The sequence below is a fragment of the Mus musculus genome, chromosome 17 (genome assembly GCF_000001635.26).
Source record: "Mus musculus strain C57BL/6J chromosome 17, GRCm38.p6 C57BL/6J".
Lineage (NCBI taxonomy): Eukaryota > Metazoa > Chordata > Mammalia > Rodentia > Muridae > Mus > Mus musculus.
In genome coordinates this window covers 46,496,012-46,517,713 of record NC_000083.6, presented here as the reverse complement: position 1 = coordinate 46,517,713, position 21,702 = coordinate 46,496,012, and the positions used below count along the sequence as shown (strand labels likewise).

General features: G+C 50.5%; 2 protein-coding genes across 6 annotated transcripts in view; one reads left to right on the top strand and one right to left on the bottom strand.

The window, feature by feature from the left end:
* Positions 1–17,105, top strand: part of Cul9 (cullin 9) — a 45,780-nt gene extending 28,675 nt beyond the window's left edge. For 3 of the 5 annotated variants that reach the window (XM_011246723.3, XM_011246722.3, XM_006525135.4), the window contains exons 27-41: positions 6,130–6,275; positions 6,384–6,513; positions 6,664–6,863; positions 7,662–7,912; positions 9,102–9,447; positions 13,540–13,680; positions 13,794–13,958; positions 14,079–14,242; positions 14,532–14,625; positions 14,928–15,026; positions 15,219–15,329; positions 15,467–15,584; positions 15,828–15,961; positions 16,634–16,707; positions 16,784–17,104. In XM_011246723.3, coding sequence (XP_011245025.1) covers positions 6,130–6,275; positions 6,384–6,513; positions 6,664–6,863; positions 7,662–7,912; positions 9,102–9,447; positions 13,540–13,680; positions 13,794–13,958; positions 14,079–14,242; positions 14,532–14,625; positions 14,928–15,026; positions 15,219–15,329; positions 15,467–15,584; positions 15,828–15,961; positions 16,634–16,707; positions 16,784–17,006 — 2,396 coding nt within the window. In that variant the 3' untranslated portion in view covers positions 17,007–17,104. Of the gene's footprint in view, positions 1–6,129; positions 6,276–6,383; positions 6,514–6,663; positions 6,864–7,661; positions 7,913–9,101; positions 9,448–13,539; positions 13,681–13,793; positions 13,959–14,078; positions 14,243–14,531; positions 14,626–14,927; positions 15,102–15,218; positions 15,330–15,466; positions 15,585–15,827; positions 15,962–16,633; positions 16,708–16,783 lie in introns of all 5 variants that reach the window. The other 2 variants (NM_001081335.2, XM_006525136.4) reach the window with 2 other exon arrangements.
* Positions 17,106–18,095: 990 nt separating this feature from the next.
* Dnph1 (2'-deoxynucleoside 5'-phosphate N-hydrolase 1) lies at positions 18,096–20,925 on the bottom strand. Its single transcript, NM_207161.3, has 4 exons — positions 20,742–20,925; positions 19,221–19,289; positions 18,961–19,071; positions 18,096–18,837 (listed from the first exon to the last, which is right to left on the bottom strand). Exons 1-4 carry the CDS (start codon positions 20,902–20,904, stop codon positions 18,659–18,661), a joined length of 522 nt encoding a protein of 173 aa, NP_997044.2. The 5' UTR covers positions 20,905–20,925; the 3' UTR covers positions 18,096–18,658.
* Positions 20,926–21,702: the final 777 nt, after the last annotated feature.

The window sequence follows — 21,702 nt, the reverse complement described above, 5'->3', positions numbered from 1 at the left end:
CACACACCTCACTAACACTGTCTGCTTCACCTACGACTGAGAGAGGTGGCTCGGATTTACCCTTACGGTTGTAATTTTTAATGTTTTATTACTACTATATAGTATGTATGCTGTGCACCACATGCTGTAACCACAAAACCAGAAGAGGGCATCAGATTTCCTGGGACTGGAACTGTGGGCGGTTGTAAGCCGCCATGTGGGTGCTAGGACTCAAACCTGGGTTCTCTAGATGAGCAACCAGTGCTCTTACCCACTGAGCCATCCCCTCAGCTCCTGGCTGTGGGTTTTAAAAACCATGTAACATGTCACTATTGCTTCCTAGGGTCTTGGCTCCACCCTTAGAAGTCACTCAAGAGTGCCATCTGATGGAACATTTTCACCGCCTTTAATCCCAGCACTCAGGGGGCAGAGGGACAAAGATCTCTTGAGTTCAAGGCCAGCCCGGTCTACAGAGTGAGTTCCAGGACAACCAGGGCTACACAGAGAAACCCTGTCTGGAAAAACAAAACCAAAACAAAAAAATTTTTCCTCACTTTTCAATACGATAACTGTTTCTGGCCATTTTAAACACTTGGGCTTATGTCTGATTTACTGATGGGCTGAATATTTAATTTAATTTATTTATTTTTTTTTTTTTTAGTTTTTTGAGACAGGGTTTCTCTGTATAGCCCTGGCTGTCCTGGAACTCACTCTGTAGACCAGGCTGGCCTCGAGCTCAGAAATCCGCCTGCCTCTGCCTCCCGAGTGCTGGGATTAAAGGCGTGCGCCACCACACCCGGCTGAATATTTCATTTTAATCATACTAAATTTAAAACTGGACTACATGTAGCTAAAAGGACTGCGCAGGTTTATAGAGTTTTGTGGTAATTAAACTTTGTTCTAGTTTTGAGCTGACTTTGTTTCTGTTACGTGTCTCTCTGTGTCTGCTTTCCCTGATGGCAGTCATGTCCCAGCGTGTCTCAGTTAATATTTCTTTACCCTGATTCTCTTGCTTTCACACTGAAAGAAGTCCTTAATTGTTTGGGTTTCTTTGTTTTTTGAGACAGGTCTCGTGTAGTCCAGGCTGGCCTCACACTTGCTAGGAGGCAGGGGAGGACCTTGCGCTTTTATCTTATTGTCTTTTGTGTTCAGGGATTACTAGCTGGGCCTCAGGGCCTGGCTTGCGTGCTTTTGGGCTCAAACCTAGGACTCCACACAGGCCATACATCCATTCTACCAAGTGGGCTGCATGGACAGTCCTTAGGTTCTTCTCCTCTTCTTTCCTTTGTTACCTTCCCTCTGTGTGTGTGTGTGTGTGTGTGTACATGTTTGTAGGTGGGTATGGTACATGTGTGTACATGTTGGTGGATGTGTGTGGTACATGTGTATATGTTGGGGTGTGTGCAGGTGCACGTGGAGAGCAGAGGTCAGTCCTGAGTGTCTTCCTCAGACACTCTCCTCTTTATTTTCTGAGACGGGTCCTTTCATTGAGCCTGGAGTTCAATTCATCTCAACTGGCTGGCCAGAAAGCCCTAGGGACCCCTTCTGCCTCAGCCTCCCAAGTGCTGGGATCACAGGCGTGTCCTTCACCTGGCTTTTCTGTGGGTGCCAGGGACCCAGACTCAGGTCACTATGCCTGTATAGCACACACTGTCCTTACTGGACATCTCTCCAGGCGCTGAGTTTCTCAATCTCTCTCTCTCTCTCTCTCTCTCTCTCTCTCTCTCTCTCTCTCTCTCTCTCTCTCTCTCTCTCATGATAAAATATATCTAACATAACATAACATAACATTTGCCGTTTTAACAGCTTTGTATATACAGTCCAGTCACCCTTCCTTACCTTCCTCAATTGATTTTAATTTAGAAATAATTTCAAGTTAACAGAAAAATTATAACAATAACTCACCACCTATGTAATCTTTATCCAAGGTTATCTTTGATGAACAGTTTGCAAAAAGGTCTGACTGTGGAGCTGGCCGGGGCACTTGCTGTAATGGAGCAGGTCGGTTTGGAACTTGCTCCTCTGACAGGACGGGCTATTTTGCTGTGGCATTTCATTGTTAGCGTTGTTAGCATTTGTTTGTTTGTTTGTTTGTTTTTAATTTTTTATTAGGTATTTTCCTCATTTACATTTCCAATGCTATCCCAAAAGTCCCCCATACCCACCCACCCCCACTCCCCTACCCACCCACTCCCCCTTTTTGGCCCTGGCGTTCCCCTGTACGGGGGCATTTAAAGTTTGCAAGTCCAATGGGCCTCTCTTTCCAGTGATGGCCGACTAGGACATCTTTTGATACATATGCAGCTAGAGACAAGAGCTCCGGGGTACTGGTTAGTTCATATTGTTGTTCCACCTATAGGGTTGCAGATCCCTTTAGCTCCTTGGGTACTTTCTCTAGCTCCTCCATTGCGGGCCCTGTGATCCATCCAATAGCTGACTGTGAGCATCCACTTCTGTGTTTGCTAGGCCCCGGCATAGTCTCACAAGAGACAGCTATATCTGGGTCCTTTCAGCAAAATCTTGCTAGTGTATGCAATGGTGTCAGCGTTTGGAAGTTGATTATGGGATGGATCCTTGGATATGGCAATCACTAGATGGTCCATCCTTTCGTCACAGCTCCAAATTTTGTCTCTGTAACTCCTTCTATGGGTATTTTGTTCCCATTTCTAAGAAGGGGCAAAGTGTCCACACTTTGGTCTTCGTTCTTCTTGAGTTTCATGCGTTTAGCAAATTGTATCTTATATCTTGGGTATCTTAAGTTTTGGGCTAATATCCACTTATCAGTGAGTACATATTGTGTGAGTTCCTTTGTGATTGGGTTACCTCACTCAGGATGATGCCCTCCAGGTTCATCCATTTGCCTAGGAATTTTATAAATTCATTATTTTTAATAGCTGAGTAGTACTCCATTGTGTAAATGTACCACATTTTCTGTATCCATTCCTCTGTTGAGGGGCATCTGGGTTCTTTCCAGCTTCTGGCTATTATAAATAAGGCTGCTATGAATATAGTGGAACATGTGTCCTTCTTACCGGTTGGGGCATCTTCTGGATATATGCCCAGGAGAGGTATTGTGGGAGCCTCCGGTAGTGCTATGTCCAATTTTCTGAGGAACTGCCAGACTGATTTCCAGAGTGGTTGTACAAGTTTGCAATCCCACCAACAATGGAGGAGTGTTCCTATTTCTCCACATCCTAGCCAGCATCTGATGTCACCTGAGTTTTTGATCTTAGCCATTCTGACTGGTGTGAGGTGGAATCTCAGGGTTGTTTTGATTTGCATTTCCCTGATGATTAAGGATGTTGAATGTTTGTTTGTTTTGACTTGATTTGAGACAGGGTTTCTCGGTGTAGCACTGGCTGTCCTGGAACTCTCTCTGTGGGGCAGACTGGCCTCGAACTCACAGAGATTCACCTGCCTTTGCCTCCCGAGTGCTAGGATTAAAGGCGTGGCCACCACAACCTGGCACATTTTTTTTTCTTTTAAAACAAGGTTTTCCTCTATAGCCTAGGCTGGGCTTCAACTCCAAGACATTTTGCCTTGACCTTTTGGGTGCTGGGATGACAGGCATGTGGCACCATTTTTAACTCATTTGCTCTTCGTATGCACATGTGTGTATATGAGTGTGTATATCTGTGTGTGTGCGCGCACACACACACACATACACACATACACAGTTTCAGAACCATTGAGAGGAAATTGTCTATATCCTGCTTCTTTGCTCCTGAACACTTTAGGACATATTTCCTAGGCATAGAGGTTTCTAATACACAGAAGTTCATTTACTGCCTTTGTTTACCTTCCACCCTGCGGTTTTGTCTGCTGACCCATTCTGGCTTCTGTGACATTGCTCTCTGTCTGGGAGATGAAGCATGTTGGTTTATGTGTCCGGTGTCTTCATCCTAACAGTTCAACCGTCATCTTTGTCTCTGAACACTGACAGTTTTTGGAGAATGCAGTCCTTTAAAATGGTGAAGTAGTTGCTCCCTTTGTGTGATGTTTCCTTGGGCTTGGATCCACGTTCTCTGTTCACAGGACACTAGGTGGTAACTGTCCATCCATCCATCCATCCATCCATCCCCTGCCTTTCCCTGCATCCCATTGCCCCAGTTCTGGGATTTAAACTGGAGACTTTCAGTTGCTAAGTATGTACCCAACCACTAAACTACATATCCCATCATCCCCTGTGATGTCAATTCTGACAACCACTAAACTACATATCCCATCATCCCCTGTGATGTCAATTCTGACAGCCTGGTCAAGTACAGTTAATATTTTCCCTTCCTACTGTTAACAAGGTAGAGGACATATTTCAAAATGAGGCTAGTCATTCTCGAAGCATTTTGTTTTATTTATTTTCAAGACAGGGTTTCTCTGTGTAGCCCTGGCTGTCCTGGAACTTGCTCTGTAGACTAGGCTGGCCTTGAACTCAGAGATTATTAGCCTGCCTCTGCTTTTGAATGCTGGGATCAAAGGCTTGCGCCACCACTTCCTGGTATTTTATTGACAAGGTTTCGTGTATCCCGGGCTGGCCTCAAGCTTTCTGTGTAGCTGAGGATCACCTAGGCTTTTTACCCTTTCGACTCTATCTTCTGTATGATGGCACTGTAGGCATTCATCACCATGCTCAGTTTCATGAGATGTTGGGGATCGAACCCTGGGCTTTGTGCATGGAAGTTGAGCATTTTACCAGCTAAGCTATATCCTGAACTCTGCTTATTTAAAAATATTTTTACTAATGGGGCCGAAGAGATGGCTCAGCAGTTAAGAGCCATCTTAGCTGCTCTTACAGAGGATCTGTGTTCAATTCCCAGCCCCCACACAGCTGCTCACAACCACCTGTAACCCCAGTTCCGTGGGATCTGCCCAATGCTCTTCTCAGCCTCTTGGGGCATCACACACACAAGTGGTGCACAGACAGACACGCAGACAAAGATACTTCTGCACATAAAATAATACACTCTAAAGTAATTTTACAATGATAATCCAAATATATACAAACAGAATAAACTCCAGCATATCAGCCCATGGCCCAGTGCCACATTCTCCTACCCCATATCTAAAAGCGACGGGTTTTCCAAAGGTCACTGCATCACCCCTATCAGATGCTGTAGGAGTTACAGGCCTTCCCTCCCAGCATCATCTGCTATACACTTTTTGTATTTCCCTGGTTGTCCTGATTTTCTGTCTTCTTCTTGTGTGCTTTGCTTAATAGGGATCCAAAACAAGGCCCACAGCAGGGTGCATCTGGTGGTTAGTGCTAGTGACTCCATCAGGCTGGGTCCCCCTGTCCCTCTCTCAACAGTTATTTGGGTAGGAAATGGGGCTGCAGGCTTCCTTGGATTCTGGTTTGAGAGACCAGTGGATCACCAAGCTCTTCAGCACAATCCGCTTTTGTTTGGTGTTGGGGGTTTTGGTTCCTTGTAGCTTAGGCTGAGCTTAAATTCACTATGTTACCGAGACTGACCTTCAACTCTGATCTCATTGAGTTAGGGTTGCAGGCATTGGAACCACACTTGATGAATGTGGTATAGGGACAGGACCCAGGGTCCTGTGTATACCAGGGTCGGCACTCTACCAACTGAGCACCATCCAAGTGCCATCTCAAGCTCCTCATGCCTCCCACTTCATTAGCACATAGGAAATAGTGAGACTAATGTGTCATTGTGTCTTCATGTGTTAGCGGGATGCTTCCTCTATAGAGAGAGGCTTCTCACCAGCTGCTTAGCTCTTTTGAAGTAATTTTTACAGGAATGACTGAATCTGCCCTTTCCCCTCTAGATATGTTTTTGTTTTGGATATCTTTTGATTTTTTTTTTTTTTAACTATGTAGCCCTGGCTAGCCTGGGTCGCTCTGTATAGACCAGGCTAGCTTTGAACTCACAGAGAGACTCATGACTCTGCCTCCTAAGTGCTGGGACTAAAGGCATTTACTACCACACCTGACAGCTATTTTTGTTTGTTTGTTTGTTTTTAAAGTTCTGAATTGATTCGTTAGAATACTCCAAAGATAGTCGGTGAGGTTTTTAAAATATATACCAGTATCATTACAACTCACAAACATGAAAATACTGTTTGTATTTTTCTTACACTGCTACCCTTTACTCCCCTCCTCCTTGACTGTACCCCATCTCCTTGACACTTCCCTAGGTCAGAACTGCCCAGTCTTGGACATAGGACCACACCGGCGACTTCAGTGGACATGGCTGGGCCGGGCTGAGCTGCAGTTTGGGGACCAGACCCTGCACGTGTCCACTGTACAGATGTGGCTGCTGCTGAATTTTAACCAATCAGAGGTGCCTCTTTTGTGTCGCCCCCGGCACCCCCCCCAGGCTCCTCTTCTGCCTGCCTCTGCTCTCTCCTTCTTTGCTTCATGTCTGACGAGCACTGTTTCTCCTTACCAGGAGGTGTCAGTAGAGACCTTGTTGAGGAATTCTGACCTCTCCCCAGAGCTCCTGCACCAGGCCCTTCTGCCCCTCACCTCTGACAATGGTCCTTTAACACTGGAGGAGACTCAGGACTATCCACAGGGCGGTAAGTAATCAGGGTCTCTGCTGAACCTCTGTGGTATGCTGGGAGGCCCAGAGGGTGGGGGAGACTATACCAGAAAATGCGAGCATAGTAGAGTCTTCATTCACGTGTCCCCTCCCTGTCCTTGGGTACCTAATCGGGACTGGATTCCAGGGGTGCTGCGGCTTCGTGAGCCTAGGTCCCAGACCCATGAAGAGGTCCTGTGGCTGATACCTCCCCAGACGTATCTCAGTGTAGAAAAGGATGAGGGCCGGACCTTGGAACAGAAGAGGAACCTCTTGAGCTGCCTTCTTGTCCGGATCCTCAAAGCCCACAGGGAGAAAGGCCTGCACATCGATCAGCTGGTTTGTCTGGTAGGCAGAAAGGAGCATGCCCTAGGGAGAGGAAGGGAGCATGCCCTACGGGGAGGAAGGGAGTCACGCGTGGGTCATCTCAGGAGAAGTTAGGCTCTTCCAGTACGAAATATTCTCTAGGTCACTTTCCATCTGTTTTTTTCTTGTTATGTGTATATGATGTGTGTGTGCACACGTGTGTGTGTGTGTGTGTGTGTGTGTGTGTGTGTGTCTGTGTGTCTGTGTGTGTGTCTGTGTATGTGTGTGTTTGTATCTGTGTGTCTGTGTGTGTGTACAAGTGCAGGACAGAGGACAACCTTGGGTGCCTGTCCTCTCCTTCCCAACCTTTCGTGACGTGAGGTCTTTTGTTTGTGCCGTGGGTGAGAGCTTGCTGGCTCATGAACTTGTGGAAATTCTCCTGTCTCCGCCTCTCTTCTCTCCGTCAGCGCACCTACTCTTGCCTAACTTTGTACAGAATCCAGGGAGTCGAACTCAGGTCCCACCTGTGAACAATCACTTTATCTAGCCATCTCTGCAGTCCCGTGCCCCCACTCCCAGTCTGGGCTGTATATTGGTGATGTGAGTGCTTACCACGTGTCTGAGTAATTTGATCCTCAACAATAATACAGATAAAATTAATATATTAATAATATTAATAAATCCTACTTTTTACCACTGGGTAGATGAGAAAAACAAGGTATGAGGAGGTAACATACCTGGTCTCATGGCTGGTTGGTGTGGCTGAGGCAGGTGTGGGGCCGTGCAGCCTGGCTCCCTTGCCTAAGCCCCCTGCTTCTTTCTTTCTTTCTTTCCCTCCAGGTACTGGAGGCCTGGCAGAAGGGTCCAGATCCACCTGGGCGCCTAGGCAACGCTGCGGCAGTGGGTGTGGCCTGCTCCAGCACTGATGTTCTCTCTTGCATCCTGCATCTCCTGGGCCAGGGCTATGTGGAACGGCGTGATGACAGGCCCCAGGTCCTGATGTATGCCACTCCAGAGCCCATGGGGCCCTGCCGGGGTCAGGCAGATGTCCCCTTTTGTGGCAACAAGAACACTGAGACCTCCAGGCCTAGGTAGCCACCCTTTTCGGTGGATGAGAGGGATTACAGGGCCAAAGCTCTGCAAAACTCATTTGTTTTTTTTAATATTTATTTAGTTATTCAATATATATGAATGCTATGTCTTGACACATACCATCAGATCCCATTACAGATAGTGGTTAGCCACCATGTGGTTGCTGGGATTTGAACTCAGGACCTCTAGAAGAGCAGTGCTTTTATCCACTGAGCTAGCTCTCCCACCCCAAACTCACTTATATAAAAACATTTCCTGTTAGTCCCAGCACTAGAGAGTCAGAAGCAGGCTGATCTCTGAGTCTGAGGTCAGCCAGGGATACAGAGAGACCCTATCTCAAAAGACCCAAAACTAACCGAACAAAATCCCACTTCCTGTCTGCTCTGTCAATTTCCATGTTTTCTATTATTTCTCCTTCTTGCTAGTCTTCACCCTCTCCTACTTCACGCCTTGCCAATCAAGGCAAGAGCCATGCTCTTTAGGCAGGAGACCCAGAGACACAAGTATTGCTCTTTCTGAGCAACTCTGGTCTCAGCTGTAAGTCCATATGGAGCGATCGCTGTATACTTGCCTTGGGAATAGGCCATGCTCCAGGAAGTTTCTTCTACTGGTGAATCTGCCGGATGCTGTTCTAAGTGGCCAGAACCCCTGAAGCTTCCGAGCTCAGATGCATCTCCTGAGACGGTTACAGCATTTGCGTTCCTCCTCGTTGCCTGCATGATGTGTGGGCCGAGTTCTCTGACTTTTCTCACGCCTCCGTGTGCATGCACACCATTTGTGTGTATGTGGTGGCTGAGTACAGAGCCGGCTCTGTTCCTCTCGTGCTGCTGGCCCGCAGGTTACACTTTGCATAGGACGGCTTTAGAACTAACTGCATTGATCATTTTGAACACCGGACTGTCCCCTTCATTTAAAATCACATAGCACTGTGACCTACCCCGCTGGCTTCCAGTGCCCCCAGTCAGTGTTCCAGCCAGCTCAGCCCCACATTTACTCCCAAATCTCATCTGTGAAGGGCTCTGTTCACACAGTTGGTGTGGTTCAGGTAGTTATGAACAGGCTACTGAGGCAAGCTGGAGCCAAGGGTTTTACACAGAGAGCTGGGGACGGGGGGGGGGGGCTGTTGGGAGCTTGTTGATGGGTAAGCAGGGCAGAGATGCTAAACACTGTCTTTTCTCTCTCCCTAAGCCCAGAAGCTGTGGTGGCCCTGGCATCTCTACAGCTGCCTGCAGGCCGTACCATGAGTCCCCAGGAGGTAGAAGGATTGATGGAGCAGACGGTGCGGCAGGTGCAGGAGACGCTGAACTTGGAGCCAGATGTAGCTCAGCACCTTCTGGCTCATTCCCACTGGGGCACAGAGCAGCTGCTGCAGAGCTACAGCGATGACCCAGAACCACTGCTCCTTGCGGCAGGGCTGCGAGTACCCCAGGCCCAGGTGGTCCCCACTCGCCCTGACCAATGCCCTGTGTGCGTCACCCCCTTAGGACCCCATGACGACTCGCCCTCCCTCTGCTGCCTGCACTGCTGCTGTAAGGTGAGCGTGCAGCCTCTCCTTCCCCAGCCTTTCCACCTGGCTACGCACCTTGCAAACACTATTTCCTAACCTGGGTGAGTAGGGTTCTCTTTTCCTCCCTCCTGAGGGGAGAGCCTAGCACCTCAGCCACTGCGCTGAACCCCAAACCCAGGTATGTCTCTCAATATCCCTTCAACTAAGCTAGTTTGCCCTCTGTAACTGGGGCCACCTGCCACACTCCTCACAGAGACAGACAGACAGACAGACAGACAGACAAGGAGGAAATGCCATTAGTGTTACTCATAATCCATGGTTTCCTTAAGTTCACTCATCTCAGGACACAAATCTTTTGTCATGAATTATCATTCAATACACAAACAAATAGAAATATATAGGCCTGGAAAGGGGAGTAAGGACCCAAAGAGAGGAGAGGGCAGAGGTTCCGGGACCCAGAGTGCAAATTCCTTGCCTCCCAGATCTGCAGGCCCCAGGCCAAGCTAACACAGCGCCTGAGCAGCAGGAAGCTAACATAGTACATAGCATGAGGAACACTGCCTGTTGCCACAAACTCTTCCACCTGTGTCTCCCAGGGGTGGGTGATGTGTGGCTCTGTGCCCGCCCCCCCCCCATCTCTGCTCCTAGACACTTCTGATTTAGTTGCTTGGACTCCCTTCTCCCCACAGTTTTAGGTTTTTCTTTTATATATTCATTTAATTATAACAGGCAGGGACTTAGTATGTGTAGTGGGTAGACCCTGTTTGAGGGGGCGAGATCTGAGAGCTGCTAACAATGGCAGCTCACTCTTCAGGGGCACGAGGGCCAGTATCATGCTGTCTGTTTTCATTTCCTAGTTACTCTAATGGTTTGAAGAGTAGCGGCCTTTACTGTCCCCCTTTAAAAGGGTTGTTTATTTATTGAAACCTTGGCATGTAAGCACTTTGCTTGAAGAGGGTATCAGATGTTTCTGGAACTGGAGTTACAGATGGGCTCAAGCCACCATCTGGGAGCTGGGAACTGAACCTGGGTCCTCTGGAAGAATAGCAGTTGCTCTTAACCACTGAGCCATCTGTCCAGCCTTACTAGCTCTAGTGTACAGACGATAGATGGAGACACTCGTGGTGATACCATTTATCTGAGTCAAGATTTGAATTTTGGCAGCCTTACCCCAAACTTAACCTCTCTCCAAACTTTGGTGATAAATTCTGGAAGAAGTTACACTTGGGTGATGTCGTAGGAAGTGACTGCACAGGGAGTAGGGCTTCCCCTTTACATCGGGGCGATCAAGGGAGGACTGACTGCCAAGGGGTGACACCCCGTGAGGGAGTACTGTAGCAGTGGACTGTGGTGACTGAGGCTGTCTGCTAGGGGAGGGGGCCTCAGAGAAGGATGAGGAGGCTGAGGTGGATAATGATGTGTGGGAAACCACTGTGGGTTTCAAGCAAGGCGATACGATCTGATTTACACTAGTGAAAACTTAGATTGGGAGTTGGGAGATAGCTCAGTAGATAAAAGTGCTTACCATGCAGACATGAGCACCGGAGTTCAGATGTCAGAACCTACATAAAAGCCAGTGTAGATAAAGTGAGGGTAGGCATGGTGGCTGACTGTTATCAGGACTCCAGTGGCAGAGATGGGATCCCTGGGGCAGACCAGTCAGTATCCGTGAGCTCCAGGTTCAGTGAGAGCCACCAAAGAGGACAGCAGCTGTCAGCTTTGGGCTTCTCATGAACTGATGTGGAAGTCCCCAGAAGCTTTGGCTGGTGTGTGGAGAGACCCATCTGGAGGGTATTGTGTGAGGTTGAAGGTGTGGTTTGGACCAGTCTGTGGTAACCAGAAAAGTTACAGATAGAACCTATGAGACTTGTCGTGTTAGATGTCCAGGCTCCAGAGAAGAGAACCAAGGAAAGCCCCTCTGCTTCTGATCTGGGTAGCCCAGGGGATGGAACCGGGCACCTTTACTTTGTTTCAGAGGAACTTTGGGGCAAGGTATAGGGATGAAGGGTGGGGCTTTGCGAGGAAGCGCAATCAGTCACAGCCATGTGAAGTTTGAGCTGCTCGCTAGATATTTTATGACAAAGTCAACTAGCCCGTGGATTTGGAACTAAGTGGAGGGTCTGACTGACAACACTTCAGGAAAAGAGTGGAGCTGAGCTTAGGGGGCCCTCGTGTAGAGACACAGAGACAGGGGGCCTACAAAATGTAACTGATTTTAAAAGGTCCTAGCTGGAGGCAGAGGCAGGCAGATCTCTTGAGTTCAAAGCCAGCCTGGTCTCCAGACAGAGTTCCAGGATAGCCAGGACTATGCTGAGAAACCCTGTCTCAAACAAACAAACAAACAAACAAACAAACAAACATAAGACAAAATAACAAAGGTTCCAGGCTGCGAATAAGGCAGAAATGCTGGAGGCACAGGACAGCCCAAGGCCTGGAGCAGTGGAAGGCCGCCAGCATGAGCCTATTGGCAGGCAGTGTGGGCAAAGGGCAGATACTGGCTAGCACTGTTGCCCTAGGGCTGGGCAGTGGCTGTGGCAGAAGCCAAGAGGCCAGGGGCAGCCAGACTCAGATTCCAGGATTCTGTCATTCAGGGCTGTAGGGCATCCAAAGCTACTGCATGCCTGTGAGCTTGGGGTCTACATTTGGTAGACTCGCCCCTTGCTTCACCTAAAATAATGCAAAAACTGTTTTTAGTCTGCTTCCTATCTTGTCTTGATTTGTTTCAAGATGTAAAGGGTTTGGTCTGGTGAGAGACGGTCAGGTTCTTCACGTGGGCACTGTCAACTGGGGTCCCTGTGCTTTGATTGATCATTTTGGAGCTTGATCATAGTCTGAGGACCAAGGGTGCTTAGTGGAACAGTTTAAGAAACTCATGGACTTTGTTTGGAGAGCTGAAGGAGAAAGGGCCATTTATCAGGAGGCTGTTGTGTATTAGGGAGAAGACACAATGACCCGCTTTAGGGTGGGGTGGTAGGAACAACAGAAGAGTTTGGGAAATTCTGGTGCTGGGGACAAGGATGGGGTGGAGATGGCTGTGCGGTGGATGAGGACAGAGGGACACCACAGATTAGTCTCTTAGGGGAAGAGACTGAGTCTGTTAGAAGGAGAGCCCTTGGAGGTAGAGCCTCAGGCTGGGAAAGCTGGAGCCAGGGGGACTAGAGGAAATCAGCAGTGCTGGCACCAGCACGGGCACCAGCACGGGCACCAGCATCTAGGAGCCCAGAGTCCAGGGGGAAAGGCGATGTTTCCCCCAGGTTGCCTTCTCTCTCGCCTTTAAGAAAAAATTATTATCTTTAATTTGTGTGTATGAGTGTTTTGCCTGCATTGCATACATACCTGGCCCTGCAGAGGCCAGAAGAGGATCAGATCCCCAGAAGTGGAATTACAGTTGTGAGCTACCATGTGGGTGCTGGGATTGATCCTGGGTTCTTTAGAGGGGCAGCAGGTGCTCTTAGCCACTCGCAGGTCCATGCTCACCTCGCTGGTGCTGATCACACACCGCTGTGACAAATGCCTGAGAGGAATAGCTTAAGGGGGGAAAGATCTGTTTGGCTCATGGTTTAGGAGTGTTTAGTCTGCAGCTAGTTATCGCCATTGTTTCTAGGCAAAACATCAGGGTGGAAGGCCAGAGGGCAGCTGTTTACCTCTGAGGTCAAGGTAGCCTCAGAGGCCCATTCCCAGTGGTCTATGTCAGCCATCTGCAAGTAGTGGAGTAAGCCATTAGTCAAGGCAGAACCCGGATGATCCAATCACCCCACAAAAGCCCCACCACTAAACACTGCTTCCACTGGGGACCACACCTGCAATCCACCAGCCTTTCATTGGACCCTTATCTAAGCCAACACACTCTGCTGTTTCCATAGCTTAGATCCTTTCAGTTGACTGTTAACTTCCTCAGTAGTGATTGTAGTTGGGGCAGTGCCTGAGCCCTGTGCATTCTCAAAGACAACTACAATCTGGCCTTGTCCCAGAAAACCAAGATGTCTGGAAAGTCAGGGTCAGCAGTGAGGTAGGTTCAGGAGCCCTCCATCTCTGGCTTTCCTGGAAGCTGTGGAAGGGTGGGTGTCCAGATGTGGCCAGGCTGTCTGTCTCTGATCAGCCCGCCTTTCGTCCTGGCAGTCTTGCTGGAACGAGTACCTGACAACTCGGATAGAACAAAACTTTGTACTGAACTGTACCTGCCCCATCGCTGACTGTCCTGCCCAGCCCACTGGAGCCTTCATCCGTAACATTGTCTCCTCCCCGGAGGTCATCTCCAAGGTACACCCCGCCCCCACGGACCCAGAGGGCAGGTTGGGTTTCTGGTGATGAGAGCCTTCGGAGCCTCCTGTTTTCCCGTCATCCATAGCAGCTGCACTTGCCTCTGCCCACAGTATGAGAAGGCCCTTCTGCGAGGCTATGTGGAAAGCTGCTCCAACCTGACGTGGTGCACCAACCCTCAGGGCTGTGACCGCATCCTGTGCCGCCAGGGCCTGGGCAGTGGGACCACCTGCTCCAAGTGCGGCTGGGCCTCTTGCTTCAGCTGTAGTTTTCCCGAGGTGGGTGCCCCACACTGGCCCTGCAGGGACTGCACTCCTTCCCTGCATGTGTCTGTCTTCCCCAGCCCCAACAGATGTGGGGCAGCTAAGCTGCCTGTGACCTCACACTTCCCCACCTAGGCACACTACCCTGCCAGCTGTGGCCACATGTCGCAGTGGGTGGATGATGGTGGCTACTATGACGGCATGAGCGTGGAGGCCCAGAGCAAGCACTTGGCCAAGCTCATCTCCAAACGCTGCCCTAGCTGTCAGGCGCCGATCGAGAAGAACGAGGGGTGTCTGCAGTAAGGAGAGGTCCAGGGGGCTCTGGGAGCACGGTGTGGGGGAGGCCGGGCAGCAAGGAAGAAGCGAGCAAAGCTCACTGTGAAAGCTGAACAAGTCCACTGCCCTCACTCTCACTCGGCGTCCCCAAGACTCATCCACCCAGGTTTTAAGTTGGCTGTGTTGGGAAGCCCAGAGGAAGAGTGTATTTAGCAGGACTTGGGAAGATGGAGACTGAGGGCAGCTGGAAAAGCCCCCGGGTACCTTGGCCACCCTTTTCCATGCCCTCTGACCAGCTCAAATCCTCCATAGCATGACCTGTGCAAGATGTAACCATGGGTTCTGCTGGCGCTGCCTCAAGTCCTGGAAGCCAAGCCACAAGGACTACTACAACTGCTCTGCCATGGTAAGAGGCTGGGCACAGCAGAGGCCTGGCCAGTCAATACAGACAGATGGAGGTGTGTCCCCACAACAGTGCTGTAGTAGTCAGGACAAAGGTTCAGAGGGGATAGACAGGAGCTGTGAGGCCTGGCATTCTGGGAACTCTGCCTCCACCCAGGTGACCAAAGAAAGCCTAGAATGAGCAAGATAGGGCAAGCAGGCACCAGAGCAGGGCAAGGGGTGTGGAGTGGGCCTGCCCAACACCGTGGCTGGAGACAAACCCTGGCATCACCATGTAAAGGAAGGCCAATAATAACACTCCTCCAGGAGGATTGCATGAAAGTTCTGGGTGAAGTAGAGAGAGGCCTTCTAAGAAGCCCAGCCTATCAGAATGTACACAGCCATCTCTCCATGTGTCTTCACCAGGTAAGCAAAGCAGCTCGCCAGGAGAAGCGGTTTCAGGACTATAACGAGAGGTGTACCTTCCATCATCAGGCCCGGGTGAGCCATGGTCGGTGGGTGGCTCGTCAGAGGGCTGCTTGACTGCACTGGGAGGCCCAGGGGAAGCTGCCTGGAGCACAGGCCTCACGGGCTATAACAGCATTTGCCTCTTAACAGGAGTTTGCTGTCAACCTGCGGAACCAGGCCTCTGCCATCCAAGAGGTGCCTCCACCCAAATCCTTCACCTTCCTGCAAGATGCCTGCCGGGCCCTCGAGCAGGCTCGAAAGGTTGTAGCAGTGGGGGAGGCAGGAAGGGGAGGAGTTGCTGAGGGGACTGAGTGGGGCTTGGATGGAGGACCCCAGAAGCAGGGAAGGGAGGTGGAGGTACCACAACTCAGGCTGGATGTACTGCTGGGCTCCCCTAGGTGCTGGCCTATGCCTGTGTCTACAGCTTCTACAGCCAGGACACAGAGTACATGGATGTGGTAGAACAGCAGACGGAGAACCTGGAGCTGCATACGAACGCCCTGCAGATCCTGCTCGGTGAGCCGCACACCAACGCCCTTCCAACAGGTCGCTCCGTTCCTCTTCTCCCCCTTCATTCTGCCAAGCCTTCCCTCTCTCTCGGGTCTAAAGCCGGTGGCATAAGGGCCTAGGTCACAGATGTGCTCCTGGTGGGTGAGCGCCATGCTCTGCCTGGCACTAGGTGGATACTCTGTAGATGTTTGTGGGGTGTGGGGAGGAGTGGGTGGGAGAAGAGAGCAAGTCCTGCCCTTGCTCCTGCAGAGGAGACCCTGCTGCGCTGCCGGGACCTGGCCTCCTCCCTGCGCTTCCTGCGGGCCGACTGCCTCAGCACGGGCACAGAGCTGCTCCGGAGGATCCAGGAGAGGCTGCTGGCCATCCTACAGCACTCCACCCAGGTACTGCTGACCGGCTGCCTGCCTGCGGGAGTCCAGAGGGAAACACAGCGAGGGGCCCAAGGGGTGTCAGTAGGCCCACGGTAGGAATACCTTTATCTCCCCACTCAGGAGCCAGAGGCAGGGAGATCTTGGAGTTTGAGGCCAGCCTGGTCTACAGAGTGAGTTCCAGGATGGCCAGGGCTACACAGAGAAACCCTGTCTCAAAAAATCAGGGAATGTGGTGGTGTCAGGAGGCCTGAGCCAGTCTATGACACTTAACCTCCTGGGGTTTCTTACAAAGGAGTGGGTTTCCCCAAATTGGGGGGGGGGGGGGTATGGGGCCAGGTGCTCATCAGTGGCAGCCAGTCCTTTCTCAGCCCAAACTCCAGCATGGGGGATCGGGGCTGTGCGGAATCTTGGGGGTTAGAGATCCACAAGGCTCCTGGCAGCTCTAGAGCATGGGTATGGAGCCCAAACTATGAACATTGTTCTCGGGTCCCTTGCTGACTGTTCCATAACAGGGCAGGACACCTGCTGTGCAGCGCAGGCTGGGTGCAGGCCATTCAAGGCTTCCAGATGGAGTGCTCCTGAGAGTCTGGCTCTCAGGAATCATTAGGGGAAAGGATTCCAGCCAGGCCCCAGGCCTGGTAGCCTCTGCCCCTCTGCTCCTCTTAACTCCTGTCTCTTCATCAGGACTTCCGGGTTGGGCTGCAGAGTCCCTCAGTAGAGACCCGGGAGGTGAAAGGGTCCAACGTGCCCAGTGATCAGTGAGTAGGCTGGGCCGAGCCTGGGGAGGGGGCAGGGATGCAGGCTTCTCCGGCTGAGTGTGGTGGCTCTCCCTAGACCCCAGGGCTCCTCAGGGCTGGAAGTGGAAGACGAAGAGGAGGAAGAAGAGGAGGAAGAGGAGGAGGAGGAGGAGGAGGAAGAGGATGTGCCTGAGTGGCAACATGAATTTGATGAGGAACTAGACAATGATAGCTTCTCCTACGACGAGGAGTCTGAGAACCTGGACCGAGAGACCTTCTTCTTTGGTGATGAGGATGAAGATGATGAGTCCTATGACTGAGGGGGGAGGGGCAGGGCCGCAGGGTGTCATGGGAGAGGGGATTCCCAGTGTCTGAAGCACCTTCTGTTTACTGAATAAACCTCTTTTTTCACACACTTCCCAGGAGGAGCACCCCTCACCCTCTGTCACCCCCCCCATATTTCCTCAAAACACTCTCATTTTTCAAAGACTGCATGTGCATGTGTGTATGTGCACATGCCATGGTGTGTGTGTGTATGGATGGATGTCAGAGAACAGCATCCAGGAGTCAGTTCTCATTCCCATGTGGGTGCACGGGATAGAACCCGGGTCTTTAGGCTGAGCCAGCTCCCCAGCCCTCCTCCATCTTTACTGTGTTCTTTAGACATCCAGACTTCTCTGTCCTTGGAGAAAGCCAAGGGAGACTCACTTAACTTGACTTAAGTCATAACTAGAAGCACGGGTCTAGGTTCAGAGGTGAAAAGAATGCAACCCACCCAATACCTGGCCTCCTCCCATCCCCAAGTGCTCCCCTGTTCCCCGGGGGCCCGAGGACATGACAAGGTGCCTTTCTCCTGGGGACCTTCCTTAGTAGGGCCCTTCTCTTTTCTACAATGAAACAGGGTGGAAAAGCCAGGGCTGGTTCTAGCACTGCCAATATAAACAAGTTTTTTTGACTTTATTTTTGAGATGGGGGGGGGGTCTTCTCTACATAGGTCTGACTGTCCTGGAACTCACTATATGTAGACCACAGTGACCCTGAACTCAGAAATCCCCCTGCCTATGTGTGGTGGTTTGAATATGCTGGGCCCAGGGAATCGCACTATTAGGAGGCCTTGTTGGAGTAGGTGTGTCACCGTGGGGTGGGCTTTGAGACCCTCCTCCTAGCTGCCTGAAAACAGTCTGCTCCTGGCTTCCTTTCCATGAAGATGTAGAACTCTCAGCAACAAAGTCTTCCATATTCCTACTAGGATAGCCCATCAAACTTTGCTTTCCAAAGTCCCAACATCTACATCCTTCGAAACAGAAGCATGGACAGATCTATCACAGTGATGCCCCAGTCCCTGGTACCAACTTCTGTCTTAGGGTTTTACTGCTGGGAACAGACACCGTGACCAAGGCAACTCTTCTAAGGACAACATTTAATTAGGGCTGGCTTACAGGTTCAGAGGTTCAGTCTATTATCATCAAGGAAGGAGCATGGCAGCGTCCAAGCAGGCATGGTGCAAGAGGAGCTGAGAGTTCTACATCTTCAAAAGGAAACCAGCAGTCTGTTTTCAGGCAGCTAGGTGGAGGGTCTCAAAGCCCACCCCCACAGTGACACACTTCCAACGGGGTCACACCTAATAGTGCCACTCCCCAGGTCAAGCATATTCAAACCACCACACTGTGCCTCCTGAGACGCCACCATACCCAACTAAACGAACCTTTTCTTACTACTGAGGCAGAAGCAGGAAGGAGTCCAGAGAAACATCAGGGGTCAGCATTGGATAAAGTTGGACCAGGGCCAAAGAGAAGGTTCAGCAGCTAAGAGCACTTGTTGTGGGTTTAGTTCCCAGCACCCACATGGAGGCCCACAGTCATCTCTACCACCAGTTCCAGAGAATGTGGTACCCTCTTCTGACCTCTGGGCACAAGGTATGAATGTGGTTACATACATACATGTAGTTAAACATGTGTTAAAAAAATAAATCTTAAATTTTTTCTAATACAGTAGGGTTAAGACAGGCACTTGGGTTACTGGAGGAAGCCGTCCCCTGAGGAAGATAAGCCTCAAAGTACCGATGGAGCATGGTCTCCACTTCTTCCTCTGCGTAGTCCCACACCTGGAACCTCGAGCCATCGGCTGCTCCCCGGATCATGGCGGAAAGCACTGGGGAGGGGGGAAATGTGAAACTGACTTCCTTCCATACTCCCCACTCTGCTCCCTGCCCCAGCCCACTGGGAAAGGAAGAAAGCCAGGAAGGAGTAAGCCACTCCACGCTGGAATACTCACCTCGGCCAGACTGTGGTCGGAACAGGCACAGGATCGGCTTACCAAGAGCTACTGCCCGGCCCAATTCGTAGCCAACACCCAGGGATGGCTGTGTCACTTCTGCCACGACCACTGCAGAGAGAGAAAAATAAGACTTACTACCTGGGATTTTTAAGAACGGGGTGACGGTGTATCTGTGGTGGGGATAGTAGAGTCAGGGATAGCCCAGGAATCGACATCACCAAGGAGCCCTCATGCAGAAGGGAGGACTACTCACTCACCATCGGCCTGCCGGAGCCAGGCCAGGTCCCGCTCATGGATGAACTGGTCGCCCCCAGCAGCCTCTTCCCCTGTGGTTGAGGGCAAGCTGGTCAGAGATGGTCCCTACCCCAACTCAGTACCTAGTAACTTCTATGTTCTCGCTGCTTCTCAAATCTACCCTGCTCAGAGAGGGGCAGAGAGAGGGAACCCTTGCCCCAGCACCTTCAAAAGCCAGTTCAGGAGAGGAGTCTGTTAAAGGGATGAAGAACAAAACAGCCACAAGAAAAATGCAATCCTGTTCACGGAGGCACGTGTGGGTGGGGCTGGGTGCGTGTGGGGAAAAGGTCTGACTCACCCGGAATCCAAGGGGCGTGTCTGGGGTCAGAGAGCCAGGATCACAGTTTCCAGTTTGAATCAACTCTGCTGTTTAGGACGGTAAGGCTCTGCAGGTGGCAGAGCAGAACCACACTGTCTAAAACTTCTTTTGTGAGCCTGAGGATCATGGCTCATAGCACTAATCCCAGCCCCGGGAGCAGAGGCTGGGGAAATCTGTGAGTTCCAACACAGCCTGGTCTACACTGTAAGTACCATGATGGCCAGGGATATGTAGAGAGACCCTGTCTCAAAAAACAAACTAACAAGTTGTGTGTAGCAGCAGGTGCCTGTAGTTCTAGCACTTGGGCGGTGAAGGCAGGAGGATGGCGAGTTCTAAGGCCATCCTTGGCTACAAGTCTGACGTCACTGTGCGTTTATGACAGCCTGTTTCCAAAATAAAGAAAAGAAAAAGAAAAAGCAAGAAAAGTGACTAGGGGAGAAAACCCAGATTCAAAGGTTTTCTCCAGGCTATCACACTCTGTAGACTGTTTTGTCTCATTTCTTTGAGACAGGGGTTAACTCTGTAGCCCAGGTTGGCCTGGAACTCATCCTACCCTCTGCCTCCAGAGTGCTGACATTGGCGCTGAAGGTGGAGAACTATCAACAAAACACACCATGCGCTAGCCAAGCATAAGCACAAACAGGTTCTTTCCAATCCCCTGGCATTTTTTGCCTACGATTGATTCTTTGTCTTTTAAAAGATTCTCCCAGAATTGCTTTAGAGTCCACAGCTTAGGAGTTTGTTCTTGCATGGGGCAAGGGAGATCTACTTAAAAGTTTTTGGAGCAGAAATACAAGAGTTCTAGGTACAACTTTCCTACTGGAGGAGTGCTTATCCAGACCAGCTTATCAAAGCCTTGCTAGCCCAAAGCTGGGTCTGGGCTGTCACTTGCTTCCAGTGTGCTGGACAGGGACACTTGACCTGCGCATGGAACGTACACATATAATCCAGGACCTTCCATAGCCAGCCGGTCCCCTAACCATTACGAGGTCCTAGTCTGCAGATCCCCTAGCCTCCGGTCTAGCCTGCGGGTCACATGAGCTGCGGGTTCCCCAGGTTGAATGTCTACTAGCCAGTGGGTCTCCTATCCGGCAAGTCCCTAGTCAGCCGGTCCCCTTAGCCTACAGGTCCCCAGCCTGCGAGTCTCCAGCCCGCGTCGCCTCACCACGCGGCTCCAACTCAGCATCAGCCACGTGCTCAGTGAGCACCTTCCCATAGCGCCGCAGCCGGGATACGATCCGCGAATACAGAGCTTGGTCTTCCCGCCCGCCGCGGATGCTCCCGCAGAAGTACACAGAGCATGGAACCAGCTCCCCGGATGCCGCCATCGCCGCGCGCGGGCAACCGCTGCCGCCGCTACCACGTGACCTGGGAAAGCGACTCCCAGAGGTAAGGGGACCTTCTTCAAGCTCGCTCTCTTCCCGGATAGGCTCTTCCCGAGCCAACCCGCTCATTAGTTCTGACTCCTCCCCGTGACCTGCCCCTCCCCAGCTCCTAGCTATTCAAGTAGTTCTGTACGGATCTCAGTGCTCTCAAACTCTGTACGGGATCCATAGGCAACTGTGATTGGCTCTCATTAATCTTTCCAAAATTTAAAAAAGATTGTTAACTTATTTTAAAAATATTTTATTATTCATACATGTATGTAGTGTTTTAATCAAATCTAACCCAGTCTCTCTCTCCCCTCCAATCCATCTTCTATCCCCTACACCAACTTCATTTTTATTTATTATTTAAAATAATTATTATCTTTGATTATTTTATTATTTTATGTGTATAGGTGTTGTGATGGTTTGTTTATCCTTGGGCCAGGGAGTGGCACCATTTGGAGGTGTGGCCTTGTTCAAATAGGTGTGACCTGGTTGGAATAGGTGTGTCACTGTGGGTGTGGGCATAAGATCCTCACCCTAGTTGCCTGGAACTCAGTCTTCCACTAGCAGCCTTTGGATGAAGATGTAGAACTCTCAGCAATGCCTGTGCCATGCCTGCCTGGATACTGCCATGCTCTCACCTTGATGATAATGGACTGAACCTCTGAACCTGTAAGCCAGACCCAATTAAATGTTGTTTTTTATAAGACTTGCCTTGGTCATGGTGTCTGTGCACAGCAGTAAAAGCCTAACTAA